Raw genomic sequence first — 23,129 nt, forward strand, 5'->3', positions numbered from 1 at the left:
TTTGTGACATTTTGTAGTTGCCGCAAGATAAGCCTACTGTGTGAGGGGTATAGGCCTGAAATTGAGAAATTGTACTGTCTTGCTAAGGCGTACACATTTAATGAAATGTTTAACAGATGCCCCTCTTCACTTTCTAAAAAATAAAAAATAAACACTCCTTTTTTTTTTAAGGCATGATTATAGGAAACATAATGTTCTCAAGCTTCCAGTAAAGAGATACTCAACCATTAGGTGGTGGATAAATGAAGATGTCTTACTCAGGCCATTTACACCATTGAAATAAATGGTCAGTTCCAATCTTAACGGGGTGGCTCTCCCATAGGCATGACCAATTGAAGCCAAATATGAAATAGGCTACATTATATGTATTTAGGCTATTTCCTCCTGTATGGCCCAATGAGGTGCCAAAATGTTCAGGAAACTGGTGTGAACAGTTAGTAGACCATGCTCATCATTTTGTCCTTCGGTCTTTAAATGTTAGTTGAACAAAAGTATTTATGGATCTGCATTCTGTTTGCGAAGTCTGTGGACTAAAATTAGCATATGGTGAGCTTGGAACAGCTGCTTTTTAAATGGACATTTTTACATTTCATGGAAAGTTACTTTCATCGTAAAATAAAACAATTGCTGGAGGACGTCTTTAAGAAGAGTAATGCGTAAAATTGGTTTCAAACATAGTTAACAGGATGCAGAGGAGGCAAACTGCTATTGTTCCTTTCCTTAAAAAAATCTCTTGAGTAATATTGTATTTTTTTATGACGGTGCTGTGAAATGGCACAGCTTTCATTGTTTTCTTTTGTAATAACAATATGTTTTTTTAGGATTATGTTTTTCTCCTCCCACTGAACAGCCTAGAACAGGGGTAGGCAACCCTGTTCCTGGAGTGCCGCAGGTACTGCTGGATTTTGTTCAAACTACATTTACATCATTTAGCAGACGCTCTTATCCAGAGCGACTTACAAATTGGTGCATTCAACTTATGATTTTTTTTTTATGGTGGGGGAGGGGGGGTTAGAAGGATTACTTTATACTATTCCAGGTATTCCTTAAAGAGGTAGGGTTTCAAGTGTCTCCGGAAGGTGGTCAGTGACTCCGCTGTCCTGGCGTCATGGGGGGAGCTTGTTCCACCATTGGGGTGCCAGAGCAGCAAATAGCTTTGACTGAGCTGAGCGGGAACTGTGCTTCCGTAGAGGTAGGGGAGCTAGCAGGCCAGAGGTGGATGAACGTAGTGCCCTCGTTTGGGTGTAGGGTCTGATCAGAGCCTGAAGGTAAGGAGGTGCCGTTCCCCTCACAGCTCCGTAGGCAAGCACCATGGTCTTGTAGTAGATGTGAGCCTCAACTGGAAGCCAGTGGAGTGTGCGGAGGAGCGGGGTGACATGAGAGAACTTGGGAAGGTCGAACACCAGACGGGCTGCAGCGTTCTGGATAAGTTGTAGGGTTTAATGGCACAGGCAGGGAGCCCAGCCAAAAGCGAGTTGAAGTAATCCAGACGGGAGATGACAAGTGCCTGGATTAGGACCTGTGCCGCTTTCTGTGTAAGGTAGGGTCGTACTCTGCGAATGTTGTAGAGCATGAACCTGCAGGATCGGGTCACCGCTTTGATGTTAGCGGAGAACGACAGGGTGTTGTCCAGGGTCACGCCAAGGTTCTTTGCACTCTGGGAGGAGGACACAATGGAGTTGTCAACCGTGATGGCGAGATCATGGAGCGGGCAGTCCTTCCCCGGGAGGAAGAGCAGCTCCGTCTTGCCGTGGTTCAGCTTGAGGTGGTGATCCGACATCCACACTGACTTGGTGTATAGAGAGAATAGGAGAGGGCCTAGAACTGAGCCCTGGGGGACACCAGTGGTGAGAGCACGTGGTGCGGAGACAGATTCTCACCACGCCACCTGGTAGGAGCGACCCGTCAGGTAGGACGCAATCCAAGAGTGAGCAGCGCCGGAGATGCCCAACTCGGAGAGGGAGGAGAGGAGGATCTGATGGTTCACAGTATCAAAGGCAGTGGATAGGTCTAGGATAAGAGCAGAGGAGAGAAAGTTAGCTTTAGCAGTGCAGAGAGCCTCCGTGACACAGAGAAGAGCAGTCTCAGTTGAATGACCAGTCTTGAAACCTGACTGGTTTGGATCAAGAAGGTAATTCTGAGAGAGATAGCAGGAGAGTTGGCTAGAGACGGCACGCTCAAGAGTTTTGGAGAGAAAAGAATGAAGGGATACTGGTCTGTAGTTGTTGACATTGGAGGGATCGAGTGTAGGTTTTTTGAGGAGGGGTGCAACTCTCGCACTCTTGAAGACGGAAGGGACACACCTAACTAGGCACCACACCTGACCAACTGAGCTAATTGCGGCACTCCAGGACTAGGGTTGCCTACCCCTGGCCTAGAATCTAGATGTTGGCCATTTGTACTATAAATCAAATCAAATTTTATTCGTCACATGCGCCAAATACAACAGGTGTAGACCTTACAGTGAAATGCTTACTTACAAGCCCTTAACCAACAATGCAGTTTAAAGAATGCGAATAGTCTGGGTAGCCATTTGATTAGCTGTTCAGGAGTCTTATGGCTTGGGGGTAGAAGCTGTTAAGAAGCCTTCTGGACCTAGACTTGGCGCTCCGGTACCGCTTGCCGTGCAGTAGCAGAGAGAACAGTCTATGACTAGGGTGGCTGGAGTCTTTGACAATTTCTAGGGCCTTCCACTGACACCGCCTGGTATAGAGGTCCTGGATGGCAGGATGCTTGGCCCCAGTGATATACTGGGCCATACGCACTACCCTCTGTAGTGCCTTGCGGTTGGAGGCCAAGCAGTTGCCATACCAGGCAGTGATGCAACCAGTCAGGATGCTCTCGATGGTGCAGGTGTATAACTTTTTGAGGATCTGAGGACCCATGCGAAATCTTTTCAGTCTCCTGAGGGGGAATAGGCTTTGTCGTGCCCTCTTCATGACTGTCTTGGTGTGTTTAGACCATGATAGTTTGTTGGTGATGTGGACACCAAGGAACATGAAGCTCCCAACCTGCTCCACTACAGCCCCGTCGATGAGAATGGGGGCGTGCTCAGTTAGTTTTTTCCTGTAGTCCACAATCATCTCCTTTGTCTTGATCACGTTGAGGGAGAGGTTGTTATCCTGGCACCACACGGCCAGGTCTCTGACCTCCTCCCTATAGGCTGTCTCATCGTTGTCAGTGATCAGGCCTACCACTGTTGTGTCGTCTGCAAACTGGCCATGCAGTCGTGCCAGGCCATGCAGTCATGGGTGAACATGGAGTACAGGAGGGGACTGCGCACGCACCCTTGAGGGGCCCCCGTCTTGAGGATCAGCGTGGCAGATGTGTTGTTACCTACCCTTACCACCTGGGGGCGGCCCACCAGGAAGTCCAGGATCCAGTTGCAGAGGGAGGTGTTTAGTCCCAGGGTCCTTAGCTTAGTGATGAGCTTTGAGGGCACTACAGCTCCCTAAGCGCTGACTCCTGTTACATTGCAGTGTTTAAGGGAATTATTTAAAAAACGAAGCCCAATAGAACTAGACTTGGCCATACTGAATCGTGTATTTTAGGATTACATTTTGCAGATGCTCTTATCCAGAGTGACTTACAGGAGAATTTAGGGTTAAGTGCCTTGCTCAAGAGCACAACGGACATCTATTAGGCCAGTCAAAGCATATTTCTGAGGTCAGGTCTTTCTGAGGTGGGAATAGACATAGTTTTTGTTGTCTTGATTGGGTTGACCAATCCTGGTCCTGGAGGGCTTTGGAACCTGCAGATTCTTGTTGTTTCTTATCCTGGATACATTTTAGCTAGGAAGATGGCTGGAGGTAGCCTGATGGAACCAGCCTGATCGCTGCATTCACCGTTCTGTTGACGTCAGTGAAATAGAATGGTGAGGCTAGGCTGAAGGTTTAGTTTACCCTTGCTCTGTATTGGTGGTGCTCCATGATGAGGATTTCTTCACTTGAGCTGAGAAAAAAAAAAAATCCTGATTTGAAATTGACGCATTCCAAGTATGTTCTGAAGTGTTTAAAGAAGTAGCCTAATGGTTTGAAACAGTACTTCTCTCCCATTCCTTGCAGGTGTCATGAATAAAGAGATCATGTCGCGTGTGGTGAAGAAGAGGCAGGCGGATCCAAAGGTTGTCCAGTACGTGTGGGCTGCCATTGAGGTCATCCGCAACCAGAAACAAATTGCCAACATGGACAGGATCTCAAAGTAAGTATTCCAGTCATTCTAGTTCTGTTCCAATACGCTTGGAAAGTGGAGACGTCACAAACGCACCCAAAAATAGTCTTAAACATTAGTGGAGACGCATTGCCGCTTTGTAGACAAAATGACGAGGTGTCTCTAGTTGTTTCCATTTGTGATGCACCTTCCATGCATATTCACTTTCAATACGTATTGAGTTTGGATGGATGGTGGTTGGTCTTAGCCACTCTCCTTTCAGGGTCATGCTTGATCAATAGGTGAAATGATGACAGTTTCATGGTTCAATACTTGACATTGAATTCCTTTTGCTTATTGCCATTCAGACCATAAATGAATTCAACCAACCTATATTGCGGCTTCCACTGTAGCATCAGACCTTGATGAATATATGTTTTAATTTAGACTGATTTAGGTCCTATTATATTGTTTTATTATACGTGATCATCATGTAATATTCTTACAGCCTAGTCTAAATTCATTCATGCTGAAACCCATGTCTGATCAGTCCTTATTTTCAGTTAATGGAATAGGAATATGGCTAATTGAAATCCTCAGGCAGACAAAGAGCCTTGGGAGTTGGCCACGAGCAGAATAAAAGGCACAGAGTGGCTGTTGTCATGGAGATAAAGTGATGCAATTCAATGGCAGGCACTGCTGAACTGTCTTAATATCTTAAAATACATTTTGTATTTGAATGGATGAGGTGGTGACGTGAGAGTCCAGGAAAATACAGTTAAATAGGAAAACGAAGGCAGTTGGTACAGGAGGGGAGATTGTGTTATAATCTCTTTACATTAGATGTGAAAAGGCTTCGTCTGTCTGTGCAGATCATAAAAAGGTTGTCTGACAAAAAGGGTTGGCGGCACAGTCATTAGTGGTATTGTCCCAACTAGTCCATGTAATGGGTTGCACTGTGATGATATGGTGGTCCCAATGCAGGTAGCAATATTTTATCAGGAGGATAGGCTAGGTCCTACTTCAAGATTGAAAATGGGCAATCTTGGCACTCTTGTCTGTTCTGTTCTCGCCCATTTCCTTGTGAATTGCATATTTGGCTGCTCCTTCTGAGGTGAATGGGTTTCCCCTTGGTTGAGTTGAGTTGTTAGAGAATGCAGTGATGTTGGTGTGCTGTGTCTGTGCAGGTACCTGAGCCGTGTGTTTGGCATGCACCCCAAGGAGACAGCCAGGCAGCTGAGTCTGGCAGTGAAGGATGGCCTGGTGGTGGAGACTCTCACTGTGGGCTGTAAGGGCTCCAAGGCCGGCATCGAGCAGGAGGGCTACTGGCTGCCTGGAGACGAGCAGGTAAGAGAGGGGTTTTACTCTGTAGTGATAACCCAAACCCTAGCAGTCCTGGCTGGTTTCTTCATCATCAACACCAATTTCTCCTATCTCCCTCATCAACACCTCTATGGTTCAGAAGAAAACGTACTTAGTTTCATACTTACTTCAAGGAATTCTGCCTTTATTCAATGTTTTTTTAAACATATTTTATTTGTATGGAGTTTCTTGTGTATATCTGCTGTGCTAGACAACTTAGTAATACTTCAGTCATTCAGAGGTGCTGTGAACTATAGCACTGAATTCAGCATTGTTTATAATGACCTGGTGATTCAAGTCATGCTGCTCTCTAACCAATTTGTATGTGAAGCTGACTCGTTAAATTCATAGGTATGATGACCATGCACACATTCCTTTAGTACTGTAGCTCTGCTATGCACCAAACACACTGACCCCACACAGTACAGTCAAATTTAGCAATGCTCAAAGAGAACTCAATTGACTATAGCAGCAGGACTTTAAACACTGCTTTCTGGATCACTTGCAATCACACAGGAGCCGAAGGCCGAAGGAAGCAAGGTAAGGGTGCATCGTTGTTTTTTTATTTTGGTTTGATTTGTTCTGCTTTTATCTCTAATTTATTTTGCTAACATCATTCCGCTACAAATCACTTCTGCCACTTCTGCAGCGCAATCTGGGATTTGATGGAATCTTTTTACAGCCGCATACTCTTTAACATAAAATCAGACAACAAAAGACTAATTGAATTATGTGAACTATCTGTTTAAAAATAGGATTGATAAAGTATTTTCAGTTGTAATGGTTAACCGTTTATGTCACACCTAGATGTTGTAACACAAGAGATGCTGATATTCCATGTGAAAAGCTTCCAGAAAGCCCAGTGTAGCGCTGTCTCGGTGGCCCAATTTCTTGCGGAATGGATCAGTCACTTCCTTTAAATATTTGCTCGCTACTTATCTACACATGTAACGTTGCTTTAAAAATAGCTAAAAAACGAATAAACACTGCCAGGGTTCCATACAGTGGCTTTGTTTGACACATACTTCAAAATAATTCTCCAAAGAGAGAGTCTCTGAAGAAAAGTTTCAGAATCATAGTAGCACATTTCAATGTCATGTATTTTGCGTGAAATGACCAGCAATGCCAACATAGCCGCAGGTTTGTAGCAAGCATATATGATGTGTGGAATAGATGTAGTTTTGCTGATGGTGGTGGTAGTAGTAGTAACTCCTCAGGGAGGGGTGTGTAGCTTCATTCCTCTGTGTGTTAGGATCTCTGACTCCAGCATGACTTTGGTTTGATGAACGGGGTATGGTGGTGTGTTGTCTATACTATGGTTGCATCTCAAATGGCACCCTATTTTCTATGTAGTGCACTACTTTTGACCAGGGCCTATGGGGGTCCTTGGTCAAAAGTAGTGCACTGTAGAGAATAGGGTGCCATTGGGATACAGCCTATATATGCCTGACTGTTCTTAGAAATGTTAGCTGACTCATTTCATAGGTCAGCATCTCTGATGTATTGTGTATCTGAAGAATGGCGAAGCAATTACAGTACATTATGGAGTTCCATTGTCTCAAGCGCCTGGATTCAATCCAACTGTCATGTTTGTGTCCTTGAAGTGACCAGGGCTTGCATCCCAAATGGCACCCTATTCCCTATATAGTGCACTACTTTTGACCTGAGCCCATAGGGGGATAGGGTGCCATTTGGGATGCAATAATGTTTCTTTCCCCCCCAACAACAGCAGTATTTGTTGATATTCCTCACCATTGATCATGAACCTACATGCTGACCAAACCGGCTCCGCGCGTGTGTCTGTGTGCGCATGCTGGTTTTGTCTATCCCCACCAGACGTGTTCATGACACGCAGGTTAAAATACCAAAACCAACTATATTAATTTGGGGACAGGTCGAAACATTCATGGACATTTAGCTAGCTTGCTGTTGCTAGCTAATTTGTCTTGGGAGACATTGGGTTGTTATTTTACCAGAAATTCATATGGTCCTTTTTCCTTTGCTGGATCTTTGTAGAATTGTGACCCATTTTGAGTCATACAAAATCGTGTGTTCTCTACGCCAATAATTAATCCACAGATAAAAAGGGGAAACTTAGTTTGTTTTCTTTGATTAATCTTCTTTGGATTTTATATGGCGGTTGGCAACCAACCTTAAGGTGCATTACTGCCACCAACTGGACTGGAGTGTGGACCTCGTTCATACAGTATCACCCACATGGGTATATGCTCGTAAAAACCAATGAGTAGATGAGAGGGGTGGGACTTGCAGCGCATCAAGCGTCTAAAATAGAACCAAGTTCTATTTTAGCGCCTGCCTACTCAGACGTGCCCAAGCAGTTTGGATGAAATTATTGAATAACGTTTGTGTAAATGTATCTTGCAACACTCGTTCACGCAACGCAACACGGCCGGTTTGGTCAGCATGTTAGAGGATCAACCCTTGATAAATACGTTCCAAAGTAAATACATAATGGACCAAAGTAAGATTGGATTTCATCCAGGCACGCCCATTATTATTATTTAGTCTCTTCTTGTTTACGATATTCCATATCCTGAACTGTACATCTTATTTCTGGTTTGTTCAGTTAATCAGAACAGTGTAGCAGAATGAATGGTTTGTTGATGGATGTGTTTGAGGTGAAGCTCAGTGGGGAAAGCCAAATAGCACCCTATTCCCTAGTTATAGCACGACAAGGGCCCATACCACTCTGGTCAAAATTAGTGCACTTTATATAGGAATAGGGTGCCATTTGGGACACAGGCATTGTCTTCAGGTCTGGCCTTAGCTAGTAGCTACATGCTTATGTATTGTGAATGCAGGGAGGGCATTGTGGCCTGTATTTGTAATAATCTCTCCTGAGAGGAATGGGTCTGTGGTGTGTCTATAGGGAGGCTGGCTCAGCTAGCATGCAGCAGTGCAGAGTGCTGGTGCCTGCGTAATGGCACCCTATTCCCTATATAGTTCACTACTTTTGACCAGGGCCCATAGGGTTCTGGTAAAAAGTAGTGCACTATGTAGGGAATAGGGTGCTATTTAAGACGGAGCCCTGGGCTGGATTATGTAATAGATGGACCTGTGCTTACAGGCACATCTCTGCTCAGCCTGTTCTCTCTCTGCCTGGCGTGTCCCAGCTTGAGACTCTTGATAGTGTTATTTGGGTTGGGAGACAGCGTGAGCCAAACTGGGTGGGCCCTACTGGTTCTAGCCCCTCCCCTCCTCACAACCCCTCTGCTTTTGTTGACCGTTTTTACATTTACATTACATTTTAGTCATTTAGACAAGGCTCATTCTCTCTCTGCAGCTTTAGGGAGTCAATTATTACAATTCTACAAAATAGATATAATTGCTTTGGTTAATAATGTCAGTAAGGCTAACATATGATATATATATATATATATATATATATATATATAATACCTCTCCCTTATGTTATTGTACATGTTCAACAGCCTTTTGTTTTCTTACATGAGGATGTTGGATGTTCTTCACTTGATTTAATCTCTGCAATAACCACCACACTGTAACATCATGCCAGTGTGGTGGTGATATTTAACACTCCAAGTGAGGTAGGCTATGTTACACTGTAGGAAGCATCATCGGACACAGACAGTGCTTCCCCATAGGCCTCACCTTTTGAAGTCACAACCTTTTAATTCAGAATACAATAGGACAGGGACACGGCGTGGACAGTGAAGTACCCTTCTACACTTGACTTGACAGTGTGACTGGGCCAGGCGCATATAGCAGAGCTGAACACCATCAACAGACTAGGTCTCACCTGGAAAGAGCCAACCAAAATAGCCCTGGACAGGAAAAGATACGGAGGGACCTTGTGGAGGCCTTGGTGGGATGAGGCCTAAATAAAAACGTATTGCCTCTGGCAGAGCTTGCTTCACATCAGGCTCTCATGGCCCACTAGGCTGGCAGTGGCACTGCTGCCTTCTGTGCACTCTCCTTTTGTCCTTTATTACTATTTATGGCTCTGTGTGTTAGTTTGGGCTCCTCCTCTCTGCTCCCCTGTGATGGAGCACTCTCCAGCTCACTAGGTTTAAACAGAGCACGTGCAACAGAGCCTGGATAGAGTTGGAGGGAAGGACACTAGGATTCTGCACTGATGGAGTGTAGTAGATTAGGTTGTCCTGAGTTAACCACCTAAACTAGGATGTTTTTATTCCTTCCTTAATCTGAAAGAAAGGGTTTTGTGGGAAGGTGTAGGCTAGTTGTTGACATGTTGCAATATAAGTCCTTATTCACTTCCTCTACCACTCCAGACTATGAGGAGGAGGACTTTGACTGATGGTTGTTGGTTTGAATCCCAGGCAGGCATGTGGTTTCTAGCTCTATGCCTCTTAGTGAAACCTGTAACAAGACTATTGTAAATCTTGAGTAATGCTTTGAGCAGCAGGTTCAGGTTGGCAGGAATTTGCCCCACCCTTCCCTAGCTTCCATCAGCCTTTCATGCATGCACGACCACATCAGGATTTAATATAAACTTTGGATGCGTCCTAAAAATGGCACCCTATTCCCTTTATAGTGCACTATTTTTGACCAGGCCTATAGGGCTCTGGTCAAAAGTTGGGCACTATATAGGGAATAGGGTGCCATTTGGGAGGCACACTTCATCTAGCCTCAGAACACAGAGGGGGAACTTTAGTTGATGTGAAATATCGTAGATATATGTGCTAATAATTATCTTCCAGTAAGCAAACGTTTCCGCAATGGTCACACATTAACCTTAGGCCTATATACTCTCAGCCTTCCTTCCAATGAGGTTTATTTAAGAGATTGCCCTTTAAATAATTGGCTTGCACAGGGGTTATGCTACACAATCCACTGTACACACACTGTTTATTTGATAGTTAATTAATCAATGATGGGGGTGTTTAATTGCAGACGGAGAGCGAGCCGCAGGAGGAGGTCAGTCAGAATTCACTAACTAAACATTCAATAACTGTTGTTGTGAGATAATGTTTGTATAGGCTACCAGTAAAAACTTGATGATTGTGATTTTGAATAGTTTTTATTTTATTTAACATTTATTTATACAGGAAGTTCAATTGAGGTCAGAAGACCTCGTCCAAGGGCGACCTGGATATAAGATAAATATGTATAGATATAATAACTATGATGTGATGTGTGTTGTGGAACAGCTGCTGAAGTGGGTCCAGGAGTGGCCCCCTGGCTGGGGGTGTAGACTAGTCTCTAGCAGCCCAGCCGGCAGGTCGGTGCGGAGGGGGGGCACCGATCACTGTGCTCCGTATGTTTCAGGAATGGGAGGCGGAGAGCCACGACTGGTACTGCTTCGAGTGCCACCTGCCCGGAGATGTGCTGGTGTGTGACAACTGCTTCCGTGTCTATCACCTCAAATGCCTGTCTGACGAGTACAAGCCCCGGGACAGCGGATCCAATTGGCAGTGTGTGGTGTGCAGGGTAGGTACGCCATGTTGGCCTGCTGGTGCTGTCTAGCCTACAGTGGGGAAAAAAAGTATTTAGTCAGCCACCAATTGTGCAAGTTCTCCCACTTAAAAAGATGAGAGAGGCCTGCAATTTTCATCATAGGTACACGTCAACCAAGACAGACAACTTGAGATTTTTTTTCTCCAGAAAATCACATTGTAGGATTTTTTATGAATTTATTTGCAGATTATGGTGGAAAATAAGTATTTGGTCACCTACAAACAAGCAAGATTTCTGGCTCTCACAGACCTGTAACTTCTTATTTAAGAGGCTCCTCTGTCCTCCACTCGTTACCTGTATTAATGGCACCTGTTTGAACTTGTTATCAGTATAAAAGACACCTGTCCACAACCTCAAACAGTCACACTCCAAACTCCACTATGGCCAAGACCAAAGAGCTGTCAAAGGACACCAGAAACAAAATTGTAGACCTGCACCAGGCTGGGAAGACTGAATCTGCAATAGGTAAGCAGCTTGGTTTGAAGAAATCAACTGTGGGAGCAATTATTAGGAAATGGAAGACATACAAGACCACTGATAATCTCCCTCGATCTGGGGCTCCACGCAAGATCTCACCCCGTGGGGTCAAAATGATCACAAGAACGGTGAGCAAAAATCCCAGAACCACACGGGGGAGCTAGTGAATGACCTGCAGAGAGCTGGGACCAAAGTAACAAAGCCTACCATCAGTAACACACTACGCCGCCAGGGACTCAAATCCTGCAGTGCCAGACGTGTCCCCCTACTTAAGCCAGTACATGTCCAGGCCCGTCTGAAGTTTGCTAGAGTGCATTTGGATGATCCAGAAGAGGATTGGGAGAATGTCATATGGTCAGATTAAACCAAAATATAACTTTTTGGTAAAAACTCAACTCGTCGTGTTTGGAGGACAAAGAATGCTGAGTTGCATCCAAAGAACACCATACCTACTGTGAAGCATGGGGGTGGAAACATCATGCTTTGGGGCTGTTTTTCTGCAAAGGGACCAGGACGACTGATCCGTGTAAAGGAAAGAATGAATGGGGCCATGTATCGTGAGATTTTGAGTGAAAACCTCCTTCCATCAGCAAGGGCATTGAAGATGAAACGTGGCTGGGTCTTTCAGCATGACAATGATCCCAAACACACCGCCCGGGCAACGAAGGAGTGGCTTCGTAAGAAGCATTTCAAGGTCCTGGAGTGGCCTAGCCAGTCTCCAGATCTCAACCCTATAGAAAATCTTTGGAGGGAGTTGAAAGTCCGTGTTGCCCAGCGACAGCCCCAAAACATCACTGCTCTAGAGGAGATCTGCATGGAGGAATGGGCCAAAATACCAGCAACAGTGTGTGAAAACCTTGTGAAGACTTACAGAAAACGTTTGACCTGTGTCATTGCCAACAAAGGGTATATAACAAAGTATTGAGAAACTTTTGTTATTGACCAAATACTTATTTTCCACCATAATTTGCAAATAAATTCATTAAAAATCCTACAATGTGATTTTCTGGATTTTTTTTTCTCATTTTGTCTGTCATAGTTGACGTGTACCTATGATGAAAATTACAGGCCTCTCTCATCTTTTTAAGTGGGAGAACTTGCACAATTGGCGGCTGACTAAATACTTTTTTCCCCCACTGTATGTCTGTGTGTAAGCCAGACATATATAGTACCTTTTATAAAATTACTCAAATGTATTATCTAGGCCCATACTGTTTTTCAGTTATTAGATAAATATAATTTTATAAATTTTATTTTCATGGGATCAGTACTATCCCTGTGACCTCTCCCTGACCCTGTTCTGTCTCCTATCCTGTCTCCTATCCTGTCTCCTGTCCTGTCTTCTCTGTCTCCTGTCCTGTCTTCTCTGTCTCCTGTCCTGTCTTCTCTGTCTCCTGTCTCCTGTCCTGTCTGTTCTGTCTCCTGTCCTGTCTTCTCTGTCTCCTGTCTCCTGTTCTGTCTCCTGTTCTGTCTTCTGTCTCCTGTCTGTTCTGTCTCCTGTCTCCTGTCCTGTCTGCTCTGTCTCCTGTTCTGTTTTCTCTCACTCTCTCTTCTCTCTCTCTCCACTGTGCTGCAGACAGTCTATTTCCTCCTTTTATTGTTAGGATAATTTATGATATCCAATATACTGTACACAGTCAGCTCTCATGAATTATAACCCACTGCTGGTTCCATATGGTTTGAATAGAGAGCTGGATGGGTTACTGCGTCATACTGAGCTGTCTCTCTCTCTCTCTCATTCTGCAGGGTAGTAAAAAGAAGAACCTGAACAAGCAGGAGATGTGCAAATACCTGCGTTTTATCATTCAGCGCATGAAAGAGAGGGTGAGTGTTCCATGGAACAGTTAGTTTTGTGTTCAGCGTAGATATGTAGGGCCAGGCTTTGGCACTGTTTGCATCCCAAATGGCACCATATTCCCTATATAGTGCTCTACCTTTGCCCAGCCCTCCCATAGGGCTCTCGTCAAAAGTAGTGTACTATGTAGGGTATAGAGTGCCATTTAGGACTTAACCACCATATTGAATCAGAGCACTGCCATGTTTTATACCACTTTAAATCAAGGCCAGTAAAATCTCCCACCACAATGGCCTGGGTTGATTCCAGCTCCCCTCTTCGTCCATAGAAGTGGTATTAAATCTTCTTTTTTTTCGGGATTGCAGGCCGTGGACCTGAACAAGAAAGGCAAAGACACTAAACACCCGATGTACAGAAGGCTCATCCACACTGCGCTGGACGTCACCAACATTCAGGAGGTAACTAAGTGGCCTTAATACACTGCTGAACACAGGGGTTCACACTGTGGATCTGTCCCAAATGGCACCATATTCCCTGTGTAGTGCACTTCTTTTAACCAGAGCCATTTGGGACGCATTCAGGATTTCACACTATTGTTTAGTTATGGAAGACCGAGACTAAAAAACTGCTTCTATCACAAGGCCATCAGACTGATGAATAGACATCACTAGACGCCTACCAAGTGATGCACACTACTCACACAAAATATACACACAAGCCATCACACACACACATACATACCTCATACTCACAAACACACACACACACACACACAGCCAACGCTGCTGTCCCATGTAATAGAGACATTAAACGATTAGTTACCGGAGTGTAACTCCAGTTCTATGAGTGGAGCGGAGCCCCATAGGGGAGCTCTGCTCCTATTGGTTTACCCACTGCCCTAAGGCAGCATCAGCCTGAGACAAAATTATGCACACACCTGCAGCCAATAGGAGTACAGCTGTCCCTATAAGAGGGGATGCCTCCCCTCAATCAGCCTCCCGAGATATTTATCTTCAGCGAGACTAGAGAGGGTCGGCAGGGCCTTAAGTCCTATGGGGCTCCGCTCCACTCATAGAACTGGAGTTACACTCCGGTAACTAATCGTTCTATATCGTGGAGCTCCGCCCCATAGGGGAGCTCTGCTCCTATTGGTTTAAGGCAGAGCGTAGCGCTCCAAAATGTACTCCCTGCCGAGCCCAACACTTCCCATCAAAATGAAAAGGTCAGGCCTAGCAATGGCTGCAACCAATTCCCGCAGTACTGTAACCATTATACCCATACAGGCGTCACAATATACCGCGTCATCGGTTAAAGACCCGCCCCACCTAGTCCAATGGCAACACCAATGACTAGTGGGCAGATCACCAGAATACAGGCCATACTAATCTGAACTAGCAGGTAGATGGTACCTCAGTATCCTGTTACAATACTACCAACCACTAATGGAATGACACAAAGTGTCACTCTACATTGTGTACACGGTAGGCCGCCTCACTCAATCAATGGACCCCAGAGATTAGTGGGCAGATCCCAGAACATGATTCATACTAATCTGAACAAGCAGATAGATGACGTCACATTCTGTCCAATTGTCATGACCGGTCTAATAGTATCGTAACCCAGGTTACTACTATTATCCCTCATCATCCCGCCTCACTCCAGTGAAACACTGGTGGGCAGATCAATACATGACCTCTACTGTACTGAACCTGTCAGTCAGGAGTCATGCCAAAAATATGTCCTTCTATCGGAAGCGGACCTGATAGAGACCTTGTCTCCACAGTCCTGCATTCCTCTCCTCCTAACTCAAAGTCTCCCTTCAGCCACGCTGAGTACAGACTGAGCCAAAGAGTTAGAAGACATATCCAAGAGATAGAAACGGATAAATGGAGACGGTGTTGACCATGACGCCGCTCTACATATATCCTCTACCCTTGTTCCTCTGAAAAGGGCAGTAGAAGCTGCTACTCCACGAGTGGAGTGAGCTCTGATACCCTGAGGCAACTGTCGCCCTGCTGCCTCATAAGCTGTCTCAATGCTCTCACAGAGCCAGTGAGACAGACGCTGTTCCAAAGTGGTCTACCTAGTGCAGCCGCACCATGACACACAAACAGCTGAGGCGATGACCTAATCGCTGCTGTGCGCTCAACGTAACACGCCAAGGCGCGTACTGGGCACAGGCGATGGAGCCTTTCTTCACTCCTCTCTTTATGAGGAGGAGGAGAAAAAGCCCACAGCTCCACGGTCTGTGATCTATATGAACTCCTAATAACCTTCGGCACAAATGCCGGGTTAGGACGTAACACCGCTCTGCTCAGATCGCCATTAATGGCCAGGCAGTCGGGTCTCGTCGAAATAGCACACAAATCACTAACATGCTTAGCCGTAGTCAAAGCGAGCAACAGCGCTGTCTTCAAAGACAGCATCTTGAGGGGTATTTGATTCAATGGCTCGAACGGCGACTTACATAGCGCTTCGAGTACCAAAGCCAAATCCCACTGAGGAAGCGTGGCTCTAGGTGTTGGCCTAAGCCGCCGTGTTCCTAATAGGAAACGTTTCACTAGAGGGTGGCTAAAGACATTGTCTCTGCCAAACCCCTCATGACAAGCTGAAATCGCCGCTGCAAACACCTTAATGGTGGCGGGCGATCGCTGCTTGTCAAACATAAGCTGTAGGAAAGAGAGAATACTCTCAACCTGACAGCTCATGGGGTCTACACCTTGTGTGACACACCATTGTGAAAACACGTTCCATCTACTGGCGTACATCTTAGAAGTGGAACTGGCACGTGAACCCTGTATGGTCCTGATCACCGCATCAGATAACCCACGGCGCTCTAGCCTGTCCCTCTCAGCAGCCAGGCCTTCAGTGGTTGGCCGATTATGGGCAACCGCCCTATCGTGCCCCCCGCCTGAGACAACGCGTCCCGTCGATGTGGAATTGGCCAAGGTGGCGCAATCATCTGACTCATCTCCGCAAACCAAGGAGCCCCTGGGCGATCGGGGGCTACCAGTATCACTGACAGCCCTCCTGATCTCACCCTGGCTAACAGTGGGAGAATGCAGGACAGCGGAGGGAATGCATACAGAAGAACTCTCGGCCACGGGTGATCCGCAAAGGCGTCTCTTCCTAGTGGCGATTCTTCCTGTTCCCTTAGAGAGAACCATAGGGGACATTGCGCGTTCACACATGACGCGAATAGATCCACCTCGGCTCTCCCGAACTGTTCCCAAATTTGGAGAACAATGTCCGGATGCAGACACCACTCGTCGTCTCGAGGACCCCCTCTTGACATGAGGTCTGCTCCTACGTTCAAGTAGCCCGGAATGTGTGCTGCTCTCAATGAGCGAAGGTGCTCGTGAGCCCACAGCCACAATTCCTCTGCCGCCCGATGGAGAGCAGGAGACCTGACTCCTCCCTGGCGATTTATGTGGGCTACTGTGGTCCGGTTGTCTGACCAGACCAGCACATCGCGACCCCGAAGGGTAGACGCGAAGTGGGTCAAAACCAGTCGAACCGTTTCCAACTCCAGGAGGTTGATGTGGCGACTCGAAGGAGGCCACACACCTCCTATCGCTTGGGTCTGACATGTCCCTCCCCATCCCGTCAGAGACGCATCTGTGAACACTGGGATGTAAGAGGACACTTTGCCTATCGGGACTCCGTGCGTGAGAACGCGCGGGTTTCTCCAATAGTTCAGATCTGCACTGAGCGAGAGGGGAACCACCACCAACCGATGACGTTGATGCAACGGGTCTAGTCTCAGTTGGGCGAACCATCGCTGCATCCTGCGCATGTGCAGGAGTCCCAGCGGTACCACAGAGTGGGCTGACGACATGAGACCCAAGAGTGACATGATCGACAGCGCCGTCACCGTGTGATTCGGACGACACTTCCTCAGGGCTAGCAACAAGGCTACCCTTCGGGGGTCCGAAATTCGAGCCCTCATCATTACAGTGTCTAGCTGTATCCCCAGGTAGACAATCTGATGACTGGGCCAGGGCGTGCTCTTTTTCCAATTCACAGCGAACCCCAGACGTGTGAGATGAATCACTCTGTGTTGTGTGAGTGATCGCCAGCTCTGCTGACGGGGCGAGAACCAGTAGGTCGTCTAGGTAGGCTAGTAGCCGTATTCCCTGACGACGCAACGGTTCCAATGCCGCCTCCACACACTTGGAAAACGTGTGAGGTGCCAGGGCGTACCCGAATGGCATCCTAGTGTATTCGTACGCCACCCCTTGAAAGGCGAATCGCAGAAACTTCCTGTGACGCGGCTGTACCGGCACATGAAAGTACGCGTCCTTTAGGTCTATGCTCGTACAAAAGTCTCCTTTCTGGACACATTCCAGCAGACGTTTTGTCGTTAGCATTCGAAAGGGCCGTTTGGTTACGCTCTCGTTGAGAATGCGTAAATCCAATATTGGCCTCATTCCCCCCGTCTTTTTTGGCACTAGGAAGTAGGGCGAATATAGCCCCTTGTTCCTTTGCTCCTGGGGAACCACTGTGACCGCCTCCTTCGCCAAAAGTTCCGTAATCTCTGAGACCAGAGCGGCCACTTTTTCGGGCGTTTTCATCACCGTCTCCACCACTCCCCTGAATGGGGGTGGGGTCCGGTGGAATTGGAGAGCATAACCCTTATGCAACGTCTGTTGTAGCCAGCGTGAGAGGGTGCAGCTTCGCTGCCACTGCCAGCAATACAGAGAAAGCGGCCGAGCGCGAAGCTGTGGTACATTCAGTAGGAAGAACCTGTATTCCTCTATGGCCCTTGCCGCCGCTGTTCTCCAACACTGAGGTGGTGGAACAGCCCAAGGCGGGCCTCCCAAGAAAGGGAGAGGAAACATTAGTGCGTTCTGAACCAAAAGGGGGGGCAGAAAAGTCAGTTAAACCCGTAACCGTCGTATTCCTGCCCTCCGTGAACGCAGTGTGGGTCTGAATTGCACTGACCGAGGCCACAGCCTGCGACAGGGCACCATCCCCAGCAAGCGATTGCGTCATCGTAGGTGACTGCAAACCGCTATTAGAGCCACTCACTACAATACTCCTCGAAGTCTGTAATATGAGGTCTCTATGAGGTAACACAAGGCGGCGCCTTGATACCATCTTACCCTTCACCTACTGTGTGTGTTCAACTCTGCACCTCTGGTGGGTTGAGTCACGCTCAGTGTGGTGAGTATTAGCGCGTTCAAAGGAAAGTGGGGGCGCCGATACACTGGGCACCTTCGTGACCGTGGTAATCGGGCCCTCCGTGAACGCAGCATGGGTCTGAATCGCACTAACCGAGACCTTAGTCTGCGATAGTGCGCCATCCCCAACTAGCGGCTGCGTCATCATGTCTCCTGACTGAGATTGCAGCCTGCTATGAGAGGCACTCACTACAGTACTCCTTGGAGTCTGTAATGTGAGGTCTCTTTGAGATAAACCAAGACGGCGTCTAGGTATTATTCCTCCTTTCACCTCCTGTGTGCGTTCAGCTCTGCACCTCTGGTGGGCTGAACTACACTCAGTGTGGTGAGCCTTGGCGCGTTCCGAAAAAGGTGGGGGCGCCGATACACTGGGCACCTTTGTGACCGTGGTAATCGGGCCCTTCTTGAACGCAGCATGGGTCTGGGTCGTACTAACAGAGACCTTAGTCTGTGATAGTGCGCCATCCCCAAATAGCGACTGCGTCATCATGTCAGAGTCTGACAGAGACTGCCGTCTGCTATGTGAAGCACTTCTTATACCTGAAGTGTTATGTGAACCTACTCTGAATGCCTGTTCAGCAACGCACCCTTGGTGGGCTGAACGGCGCTTAGAGTGGTAAGGGAGAGAGGGTGAGATTTGAACGCTCTCGGACATATTATGGAAAAGGGGCTCTTTTTTGACAAAGTCAGGTGGAGCCAACTCTTTATTAAACACATCAACAAAAGCATTTACATCATCACCCATCCCTTCAACCGAAGGGTGGGGGAGAACAGTGGTCACGTTCAAGGATGGCTCCCCCGCGTCCCGTCATGTGGGGCCCAGGTCGGCGCTCTCACCACCTCCCTCGCCGGCTGCAATGGGGCCACCGTGGCTGCTGGGGGGGCTGGGCCCGCTCTCCTGCCTCCTGTGGCCGCCGACTGACGCCGGATACGCCGCCTCGCTGTAGATCCCTGTCTACTCTGGGGGGCGGAAGTGGATGGCCAGCTGCTTCTTTTCCTCGTCCAGTTTGGAAAACCTCTCAGTCGCCTCTTTGACGGCGACTCCAAAGAGCCCGTCGTCAGAGAGGGGGGCGTTCAACAGGGACGTTCTGTCTGCTTCCTTCATGGTTGTCAGTGACAACCAGAGGTGTCGCTCCGCGACCACCGAGGTGGCCATGGACCTCCCCGAGCAGACGGCCGATGCCTGTGTTAGGTGTAGGATGGCGCCAGAAATTCTAGACTCCTCCTCCACCTCCTCTGGCTCCAGCGCTGTCTTACCCGTGGTTAAACGGGACAGAGCGGCTGCCAAGAGGGCAATGTTGTTAGCTGCTGCTACAGCTTGGGCTCCCAAATTGAAGGACTTCTCTAACAGCTGTGCTGTGAGACGGTCCTTCTGAGATGGCAACGTGGCTTTCTTGGAAGAGGGCCAGGGACTCAAACCCGGTACGAGATACGCCGCCATGGCGCTCTCTAACCTGGGGATTCCCTTAGCTTGGCCCTGGAACCTTCCCTCCACTCTAGTGAATGGGAGGTACGTTTTAGCCGGCGAACGCGCCGCTAAAGGTGCCTCCCATGAGCCCTCGACGTATTTCGCCAATGAAGGCATGGCAGGAGCTAAAGGCTCTGCCGCTCTTCTTGGCCTGGAATAGGGGCCGCCCTCCATTAAGTCAACCTCCGGTGCGGAGGGAATAGGGGGCAGCGGTATTTCCAGCCGTCTAGCAGCTCTCTCAATGAGACCCGGAAAGTCCGTTCTCAGAGACGCTGCGGTGAAGGACAGGGCTTCTGACTTCTCAGAGCCCGTGTCGTCATCACCATAGGAACTACAAGCCCTCTCTCTAACCAAAGGGGGGCTTGAATGTATGAGTCGCCGGCCGCCATGGAGGAGCATCTGCATTGAGCTCTGAAAAGAGCTTTTGGGGGTGGAAAATCTCCTGGTGTGCTCATTTTAGGACGACGTCGATGACTGGAAATTCGACGGCGTTCTCGTCCTGAGTCTTCTCTTCTTTTCTTCGTCTCTTCTTGGCTTCTTCAGTCTAGTCCAGTCGCTGAAGATAAAGGGAGGCTGATTGAGGGAAGGCATCCCCTCTTATAGGGACACCTGTACTCCTATTGGCTGCAGGTGTGTGCATAATTTTGTCTCAGGCTGATGCTGCCTTAGGGCAGTGGGTAAACCAATAGGAGCAGAGCTCCCCTATGGGGCGGAGCTCCACGATATAGAACCACTGGACACTTCCCGTTTCACACTGTGTATTTAAATACTGTATTCTCGACATGGCTCATTCAAATATTTCTACTACTGTACATTGTATTTTAGTTACACTGTTTTATACACACCACATTTTTATGTGTATGCTGAATTCTTGACATAGCTCACTAATATATTTACTGCTGTACATACCATTCCTAGTATATCTTGTGGAAATTAATCGGTGTATATACATATAGATTGCATTTGTATTACTGTTACACTGCTATCTGGGTTGTTGTGGTCCTCTGTAGCTCAATTGGTAGAGCATGGAGCTTGTAACGCCAGGGTAGTGGGTTCGATCCCCGGGACCACCCATACTTAAAAATGTATGCACACACTGTAAGTCGCTTTGGAGAAAAGCGTCTGCTAAATGGCATATTATTATTATTATATTATTGTTAATTAGATTCGTTATGACGTTTCTTGATTGACATTTTTTTAATGTTTAAATTATTTGTGTACTTGATAGACATTTTATTGCATTGTTAGGAGCTAGTAACATAAGCATTTAGCTGCACCCACTATAACATCTGCTAAACTGTGTATTCGACCAATAAACTTTGATTTGAATTCCCTGCACTTTGAACCTTTCATGATAAATTGTATACTGTTGAATCCTTTAGTTTATCCAATGTCGAATGTAGGCTTCTGTCCGAAAATACCACTGTCCACCGACATCCAATCTTCCTTCAGATCTTTTTCATGTTGTTCATAATGTAATAAGCATCCCCATGGTTGTCTCAAATGGCACCCTATTCCTTTATAGTGCACTACTTTTGACCAGGTCAAAAGTAGTGCACTACAGTGCATTCGGAAAGTATTCAGACCCCTTGACTTTTTCCACATTTTGTTACGTTACAGCCTTATTCTAAAATTGATTAAATTGTCAATCTACACACTACCCCATACTGAAAAAGCAAAAACTGGTTTTTAGAAATGTTTGCAAATGTATTAAAAGTAAAAAACGGAAATATCACATTTACATAAGTATTCAGACCCTTTACTCAGTACTTTGTTGAAGCACCTTTGGCAGTGATTACAGCCTCGAGTCTTCTTGAGTATGACGCTACAAGCTTGGCACACCTGTATTTGGGGAGTTTCTCCCATTCTTCTCTGCAGATCCTCTCAAGCTCTGTCAGGTTGGATGGGGAGCGTAACTGCACAGCTATTTTCAGGTCTCTCCAGAGATGTTCGATCGGTTTCACGTCCAGGCTCTGGCTGGGCCACTCAAGGACATTCAGAGACCTGTCCCGAAGCCACTCCTGCGTTGTCTTGGCTGTGTGCTTAGGGTCGTTGTCCTGTTGGATGGTGAACCTTCGCCCCAGTCTGAGGTCCTTAAAGCTGTGGAGCAGGTTTTCATCAAGGATCTCTCTGTGCTTTGCTCCGTTCATCTTTCCCTCGATCCTGACTAGTCTCCCAGTCACTGCCGCTGAAAAACATCCCCACAGCATGATGCTGCCACCACCATGCTTCACCATAGGGATGGTATTGGCCAGGTGATGAGCGGTGCCTGGTTTCCTCCAAATGTGACGCTTGGCATTCAGGTCAAAGAGTTCAATCTTGGTTTCATCAGACCAGATAATCTTGTTTCTCATGGTCTGAGAGTCCTTTAGGTGCCTTTTGGCAAACTCCAAGCGGGCTGTCATGTGCCTTTTACTGAGGAGTGGCTTCCGTCTGGCCACTTTACCATAAAGGCCTGATTGGTGGAGTGCTGCAGAGATGGTTGTCCTTCTGGAAGGTTCTCCCATCTCCACAGAGGAACTCTGGAGCTCTGTCAGAGTGACCATCGGGTTTTTGGTCACGTCCTAAACCAAGGCCCTTCTCCCCCGATTGCTCAGTTTGGCCAGGCGGCCAGCTCTAGGAAGAGTCTTGGTGGTTCCAAACTTCTTCCATTTAAAAATTATGGAGGCCACTGTGTTCTTGGGGACCTTCAATTCAGCTTTAATTTTTTGGTACCCTTCCCCAGATCTGTGCCTCGACACAATCCTGTCTCGGAGCTCTACAGGCAATTCCTTTGACCTCATGGCTTGGTGTTTGCTCTGACATGCACTGTCAACTGTGGGACCTTATATAGACAGGTGTGCCTTTCCAAATCATGTCCAATCAATAGAATTTACCACAGGTGGACTCCAATCAAGTTGTAGAAACATCTCAAGGATGATCAATGGAAACAGGATGCAACTGAGCTCAATTTCGAGTCTCATAGCAAAGGGTCTGAATACTTATGTAAATGTTTATTTTGAATACATTTGCACACATTTCAAAAAACCTGTTTTCGCTTTGTCATTATGGGGTATTGTGTGTAGATTGATGAGAAATTAATTTAATCAATTTTAGAATAAGGCTGTAATGTAACAAAATGTGGCAAAAGTCAAGAGGTCTGAATACTTTCCGAATGCACTGTATATAGGGAATAGGGTGCTATTTGGCCCATGTTTGGTGAGGGTCTGTGTAAGGGCATGTCAGATGTAGCCCC

At 47.0% G+C, this 23,129-nt stretch overlaps 1 protein-coding gene across 5 annotated transcripts in view; it reads left to right on the plus strand.

The window, feature by feature from the left end:
• Window positions 1–23,129, plus strand: part of LOC121580882 (zinc finger MYND domain-containing protein 11) — a 35,287-nt gene that overhangs the window by 2,546 nt on the left and 9,612 nt on the right. For 2 of the 5 annotated variants that reach the window (XM_041896008.2, XM_041896009.2), the window contains exons 2-8: window positions 4,065–4,200; window positions 5,337–5,496; window positions 6,028–6,051; window positions 10,408–10,431; window positions 10,783–10,944; window positions 13,195–13,272; window positions 13,609–13,701. In XM_041896008.2, the coding sequence (XP_041751942.1) occupies window positions 4,070–4,200; window positions 5,337–5,496; window positions 6,028–6,051; window positions 10,408–10,431; window positions 10,783–10,944; window positions 13,195–13,272; window positions 13,609–13,701 (672 nt within the window). In that variant the 5' untranslated portion in view covers window positions 4,065–4,069. The remainder of the gene's footprint in view (window positions 1–4,064; window positions 4,201–5,336; window positions 5,497–6,027; window positions 6,052–10,407; window positions 10,432–10,782; window positions 10,945–13,194; window positions 13,273–13,608; window positions 13,702–23,129) is intronic. The other 3 variants (XM_041896010.2, XM_041896012.2, XM_041896013.2) reach the window with 3 other exon arrangements.

Source organism: Coregonus clupeaformis, chromosome 14 (assembly GCF_020615455.1).
Source record: "Coregonus clupeaformis isolate EN_2021a chromosome 14, ASM2061545v1, whole genome shotgun sequence".
Classification (NCBI taxonomy): domain Eukaryota; kingdom Metazoa; phylum Chordata; class Actinopteri; order Salmoniformes; family Salmonidae; genus Coregonus; species Coregonus clupeaformis.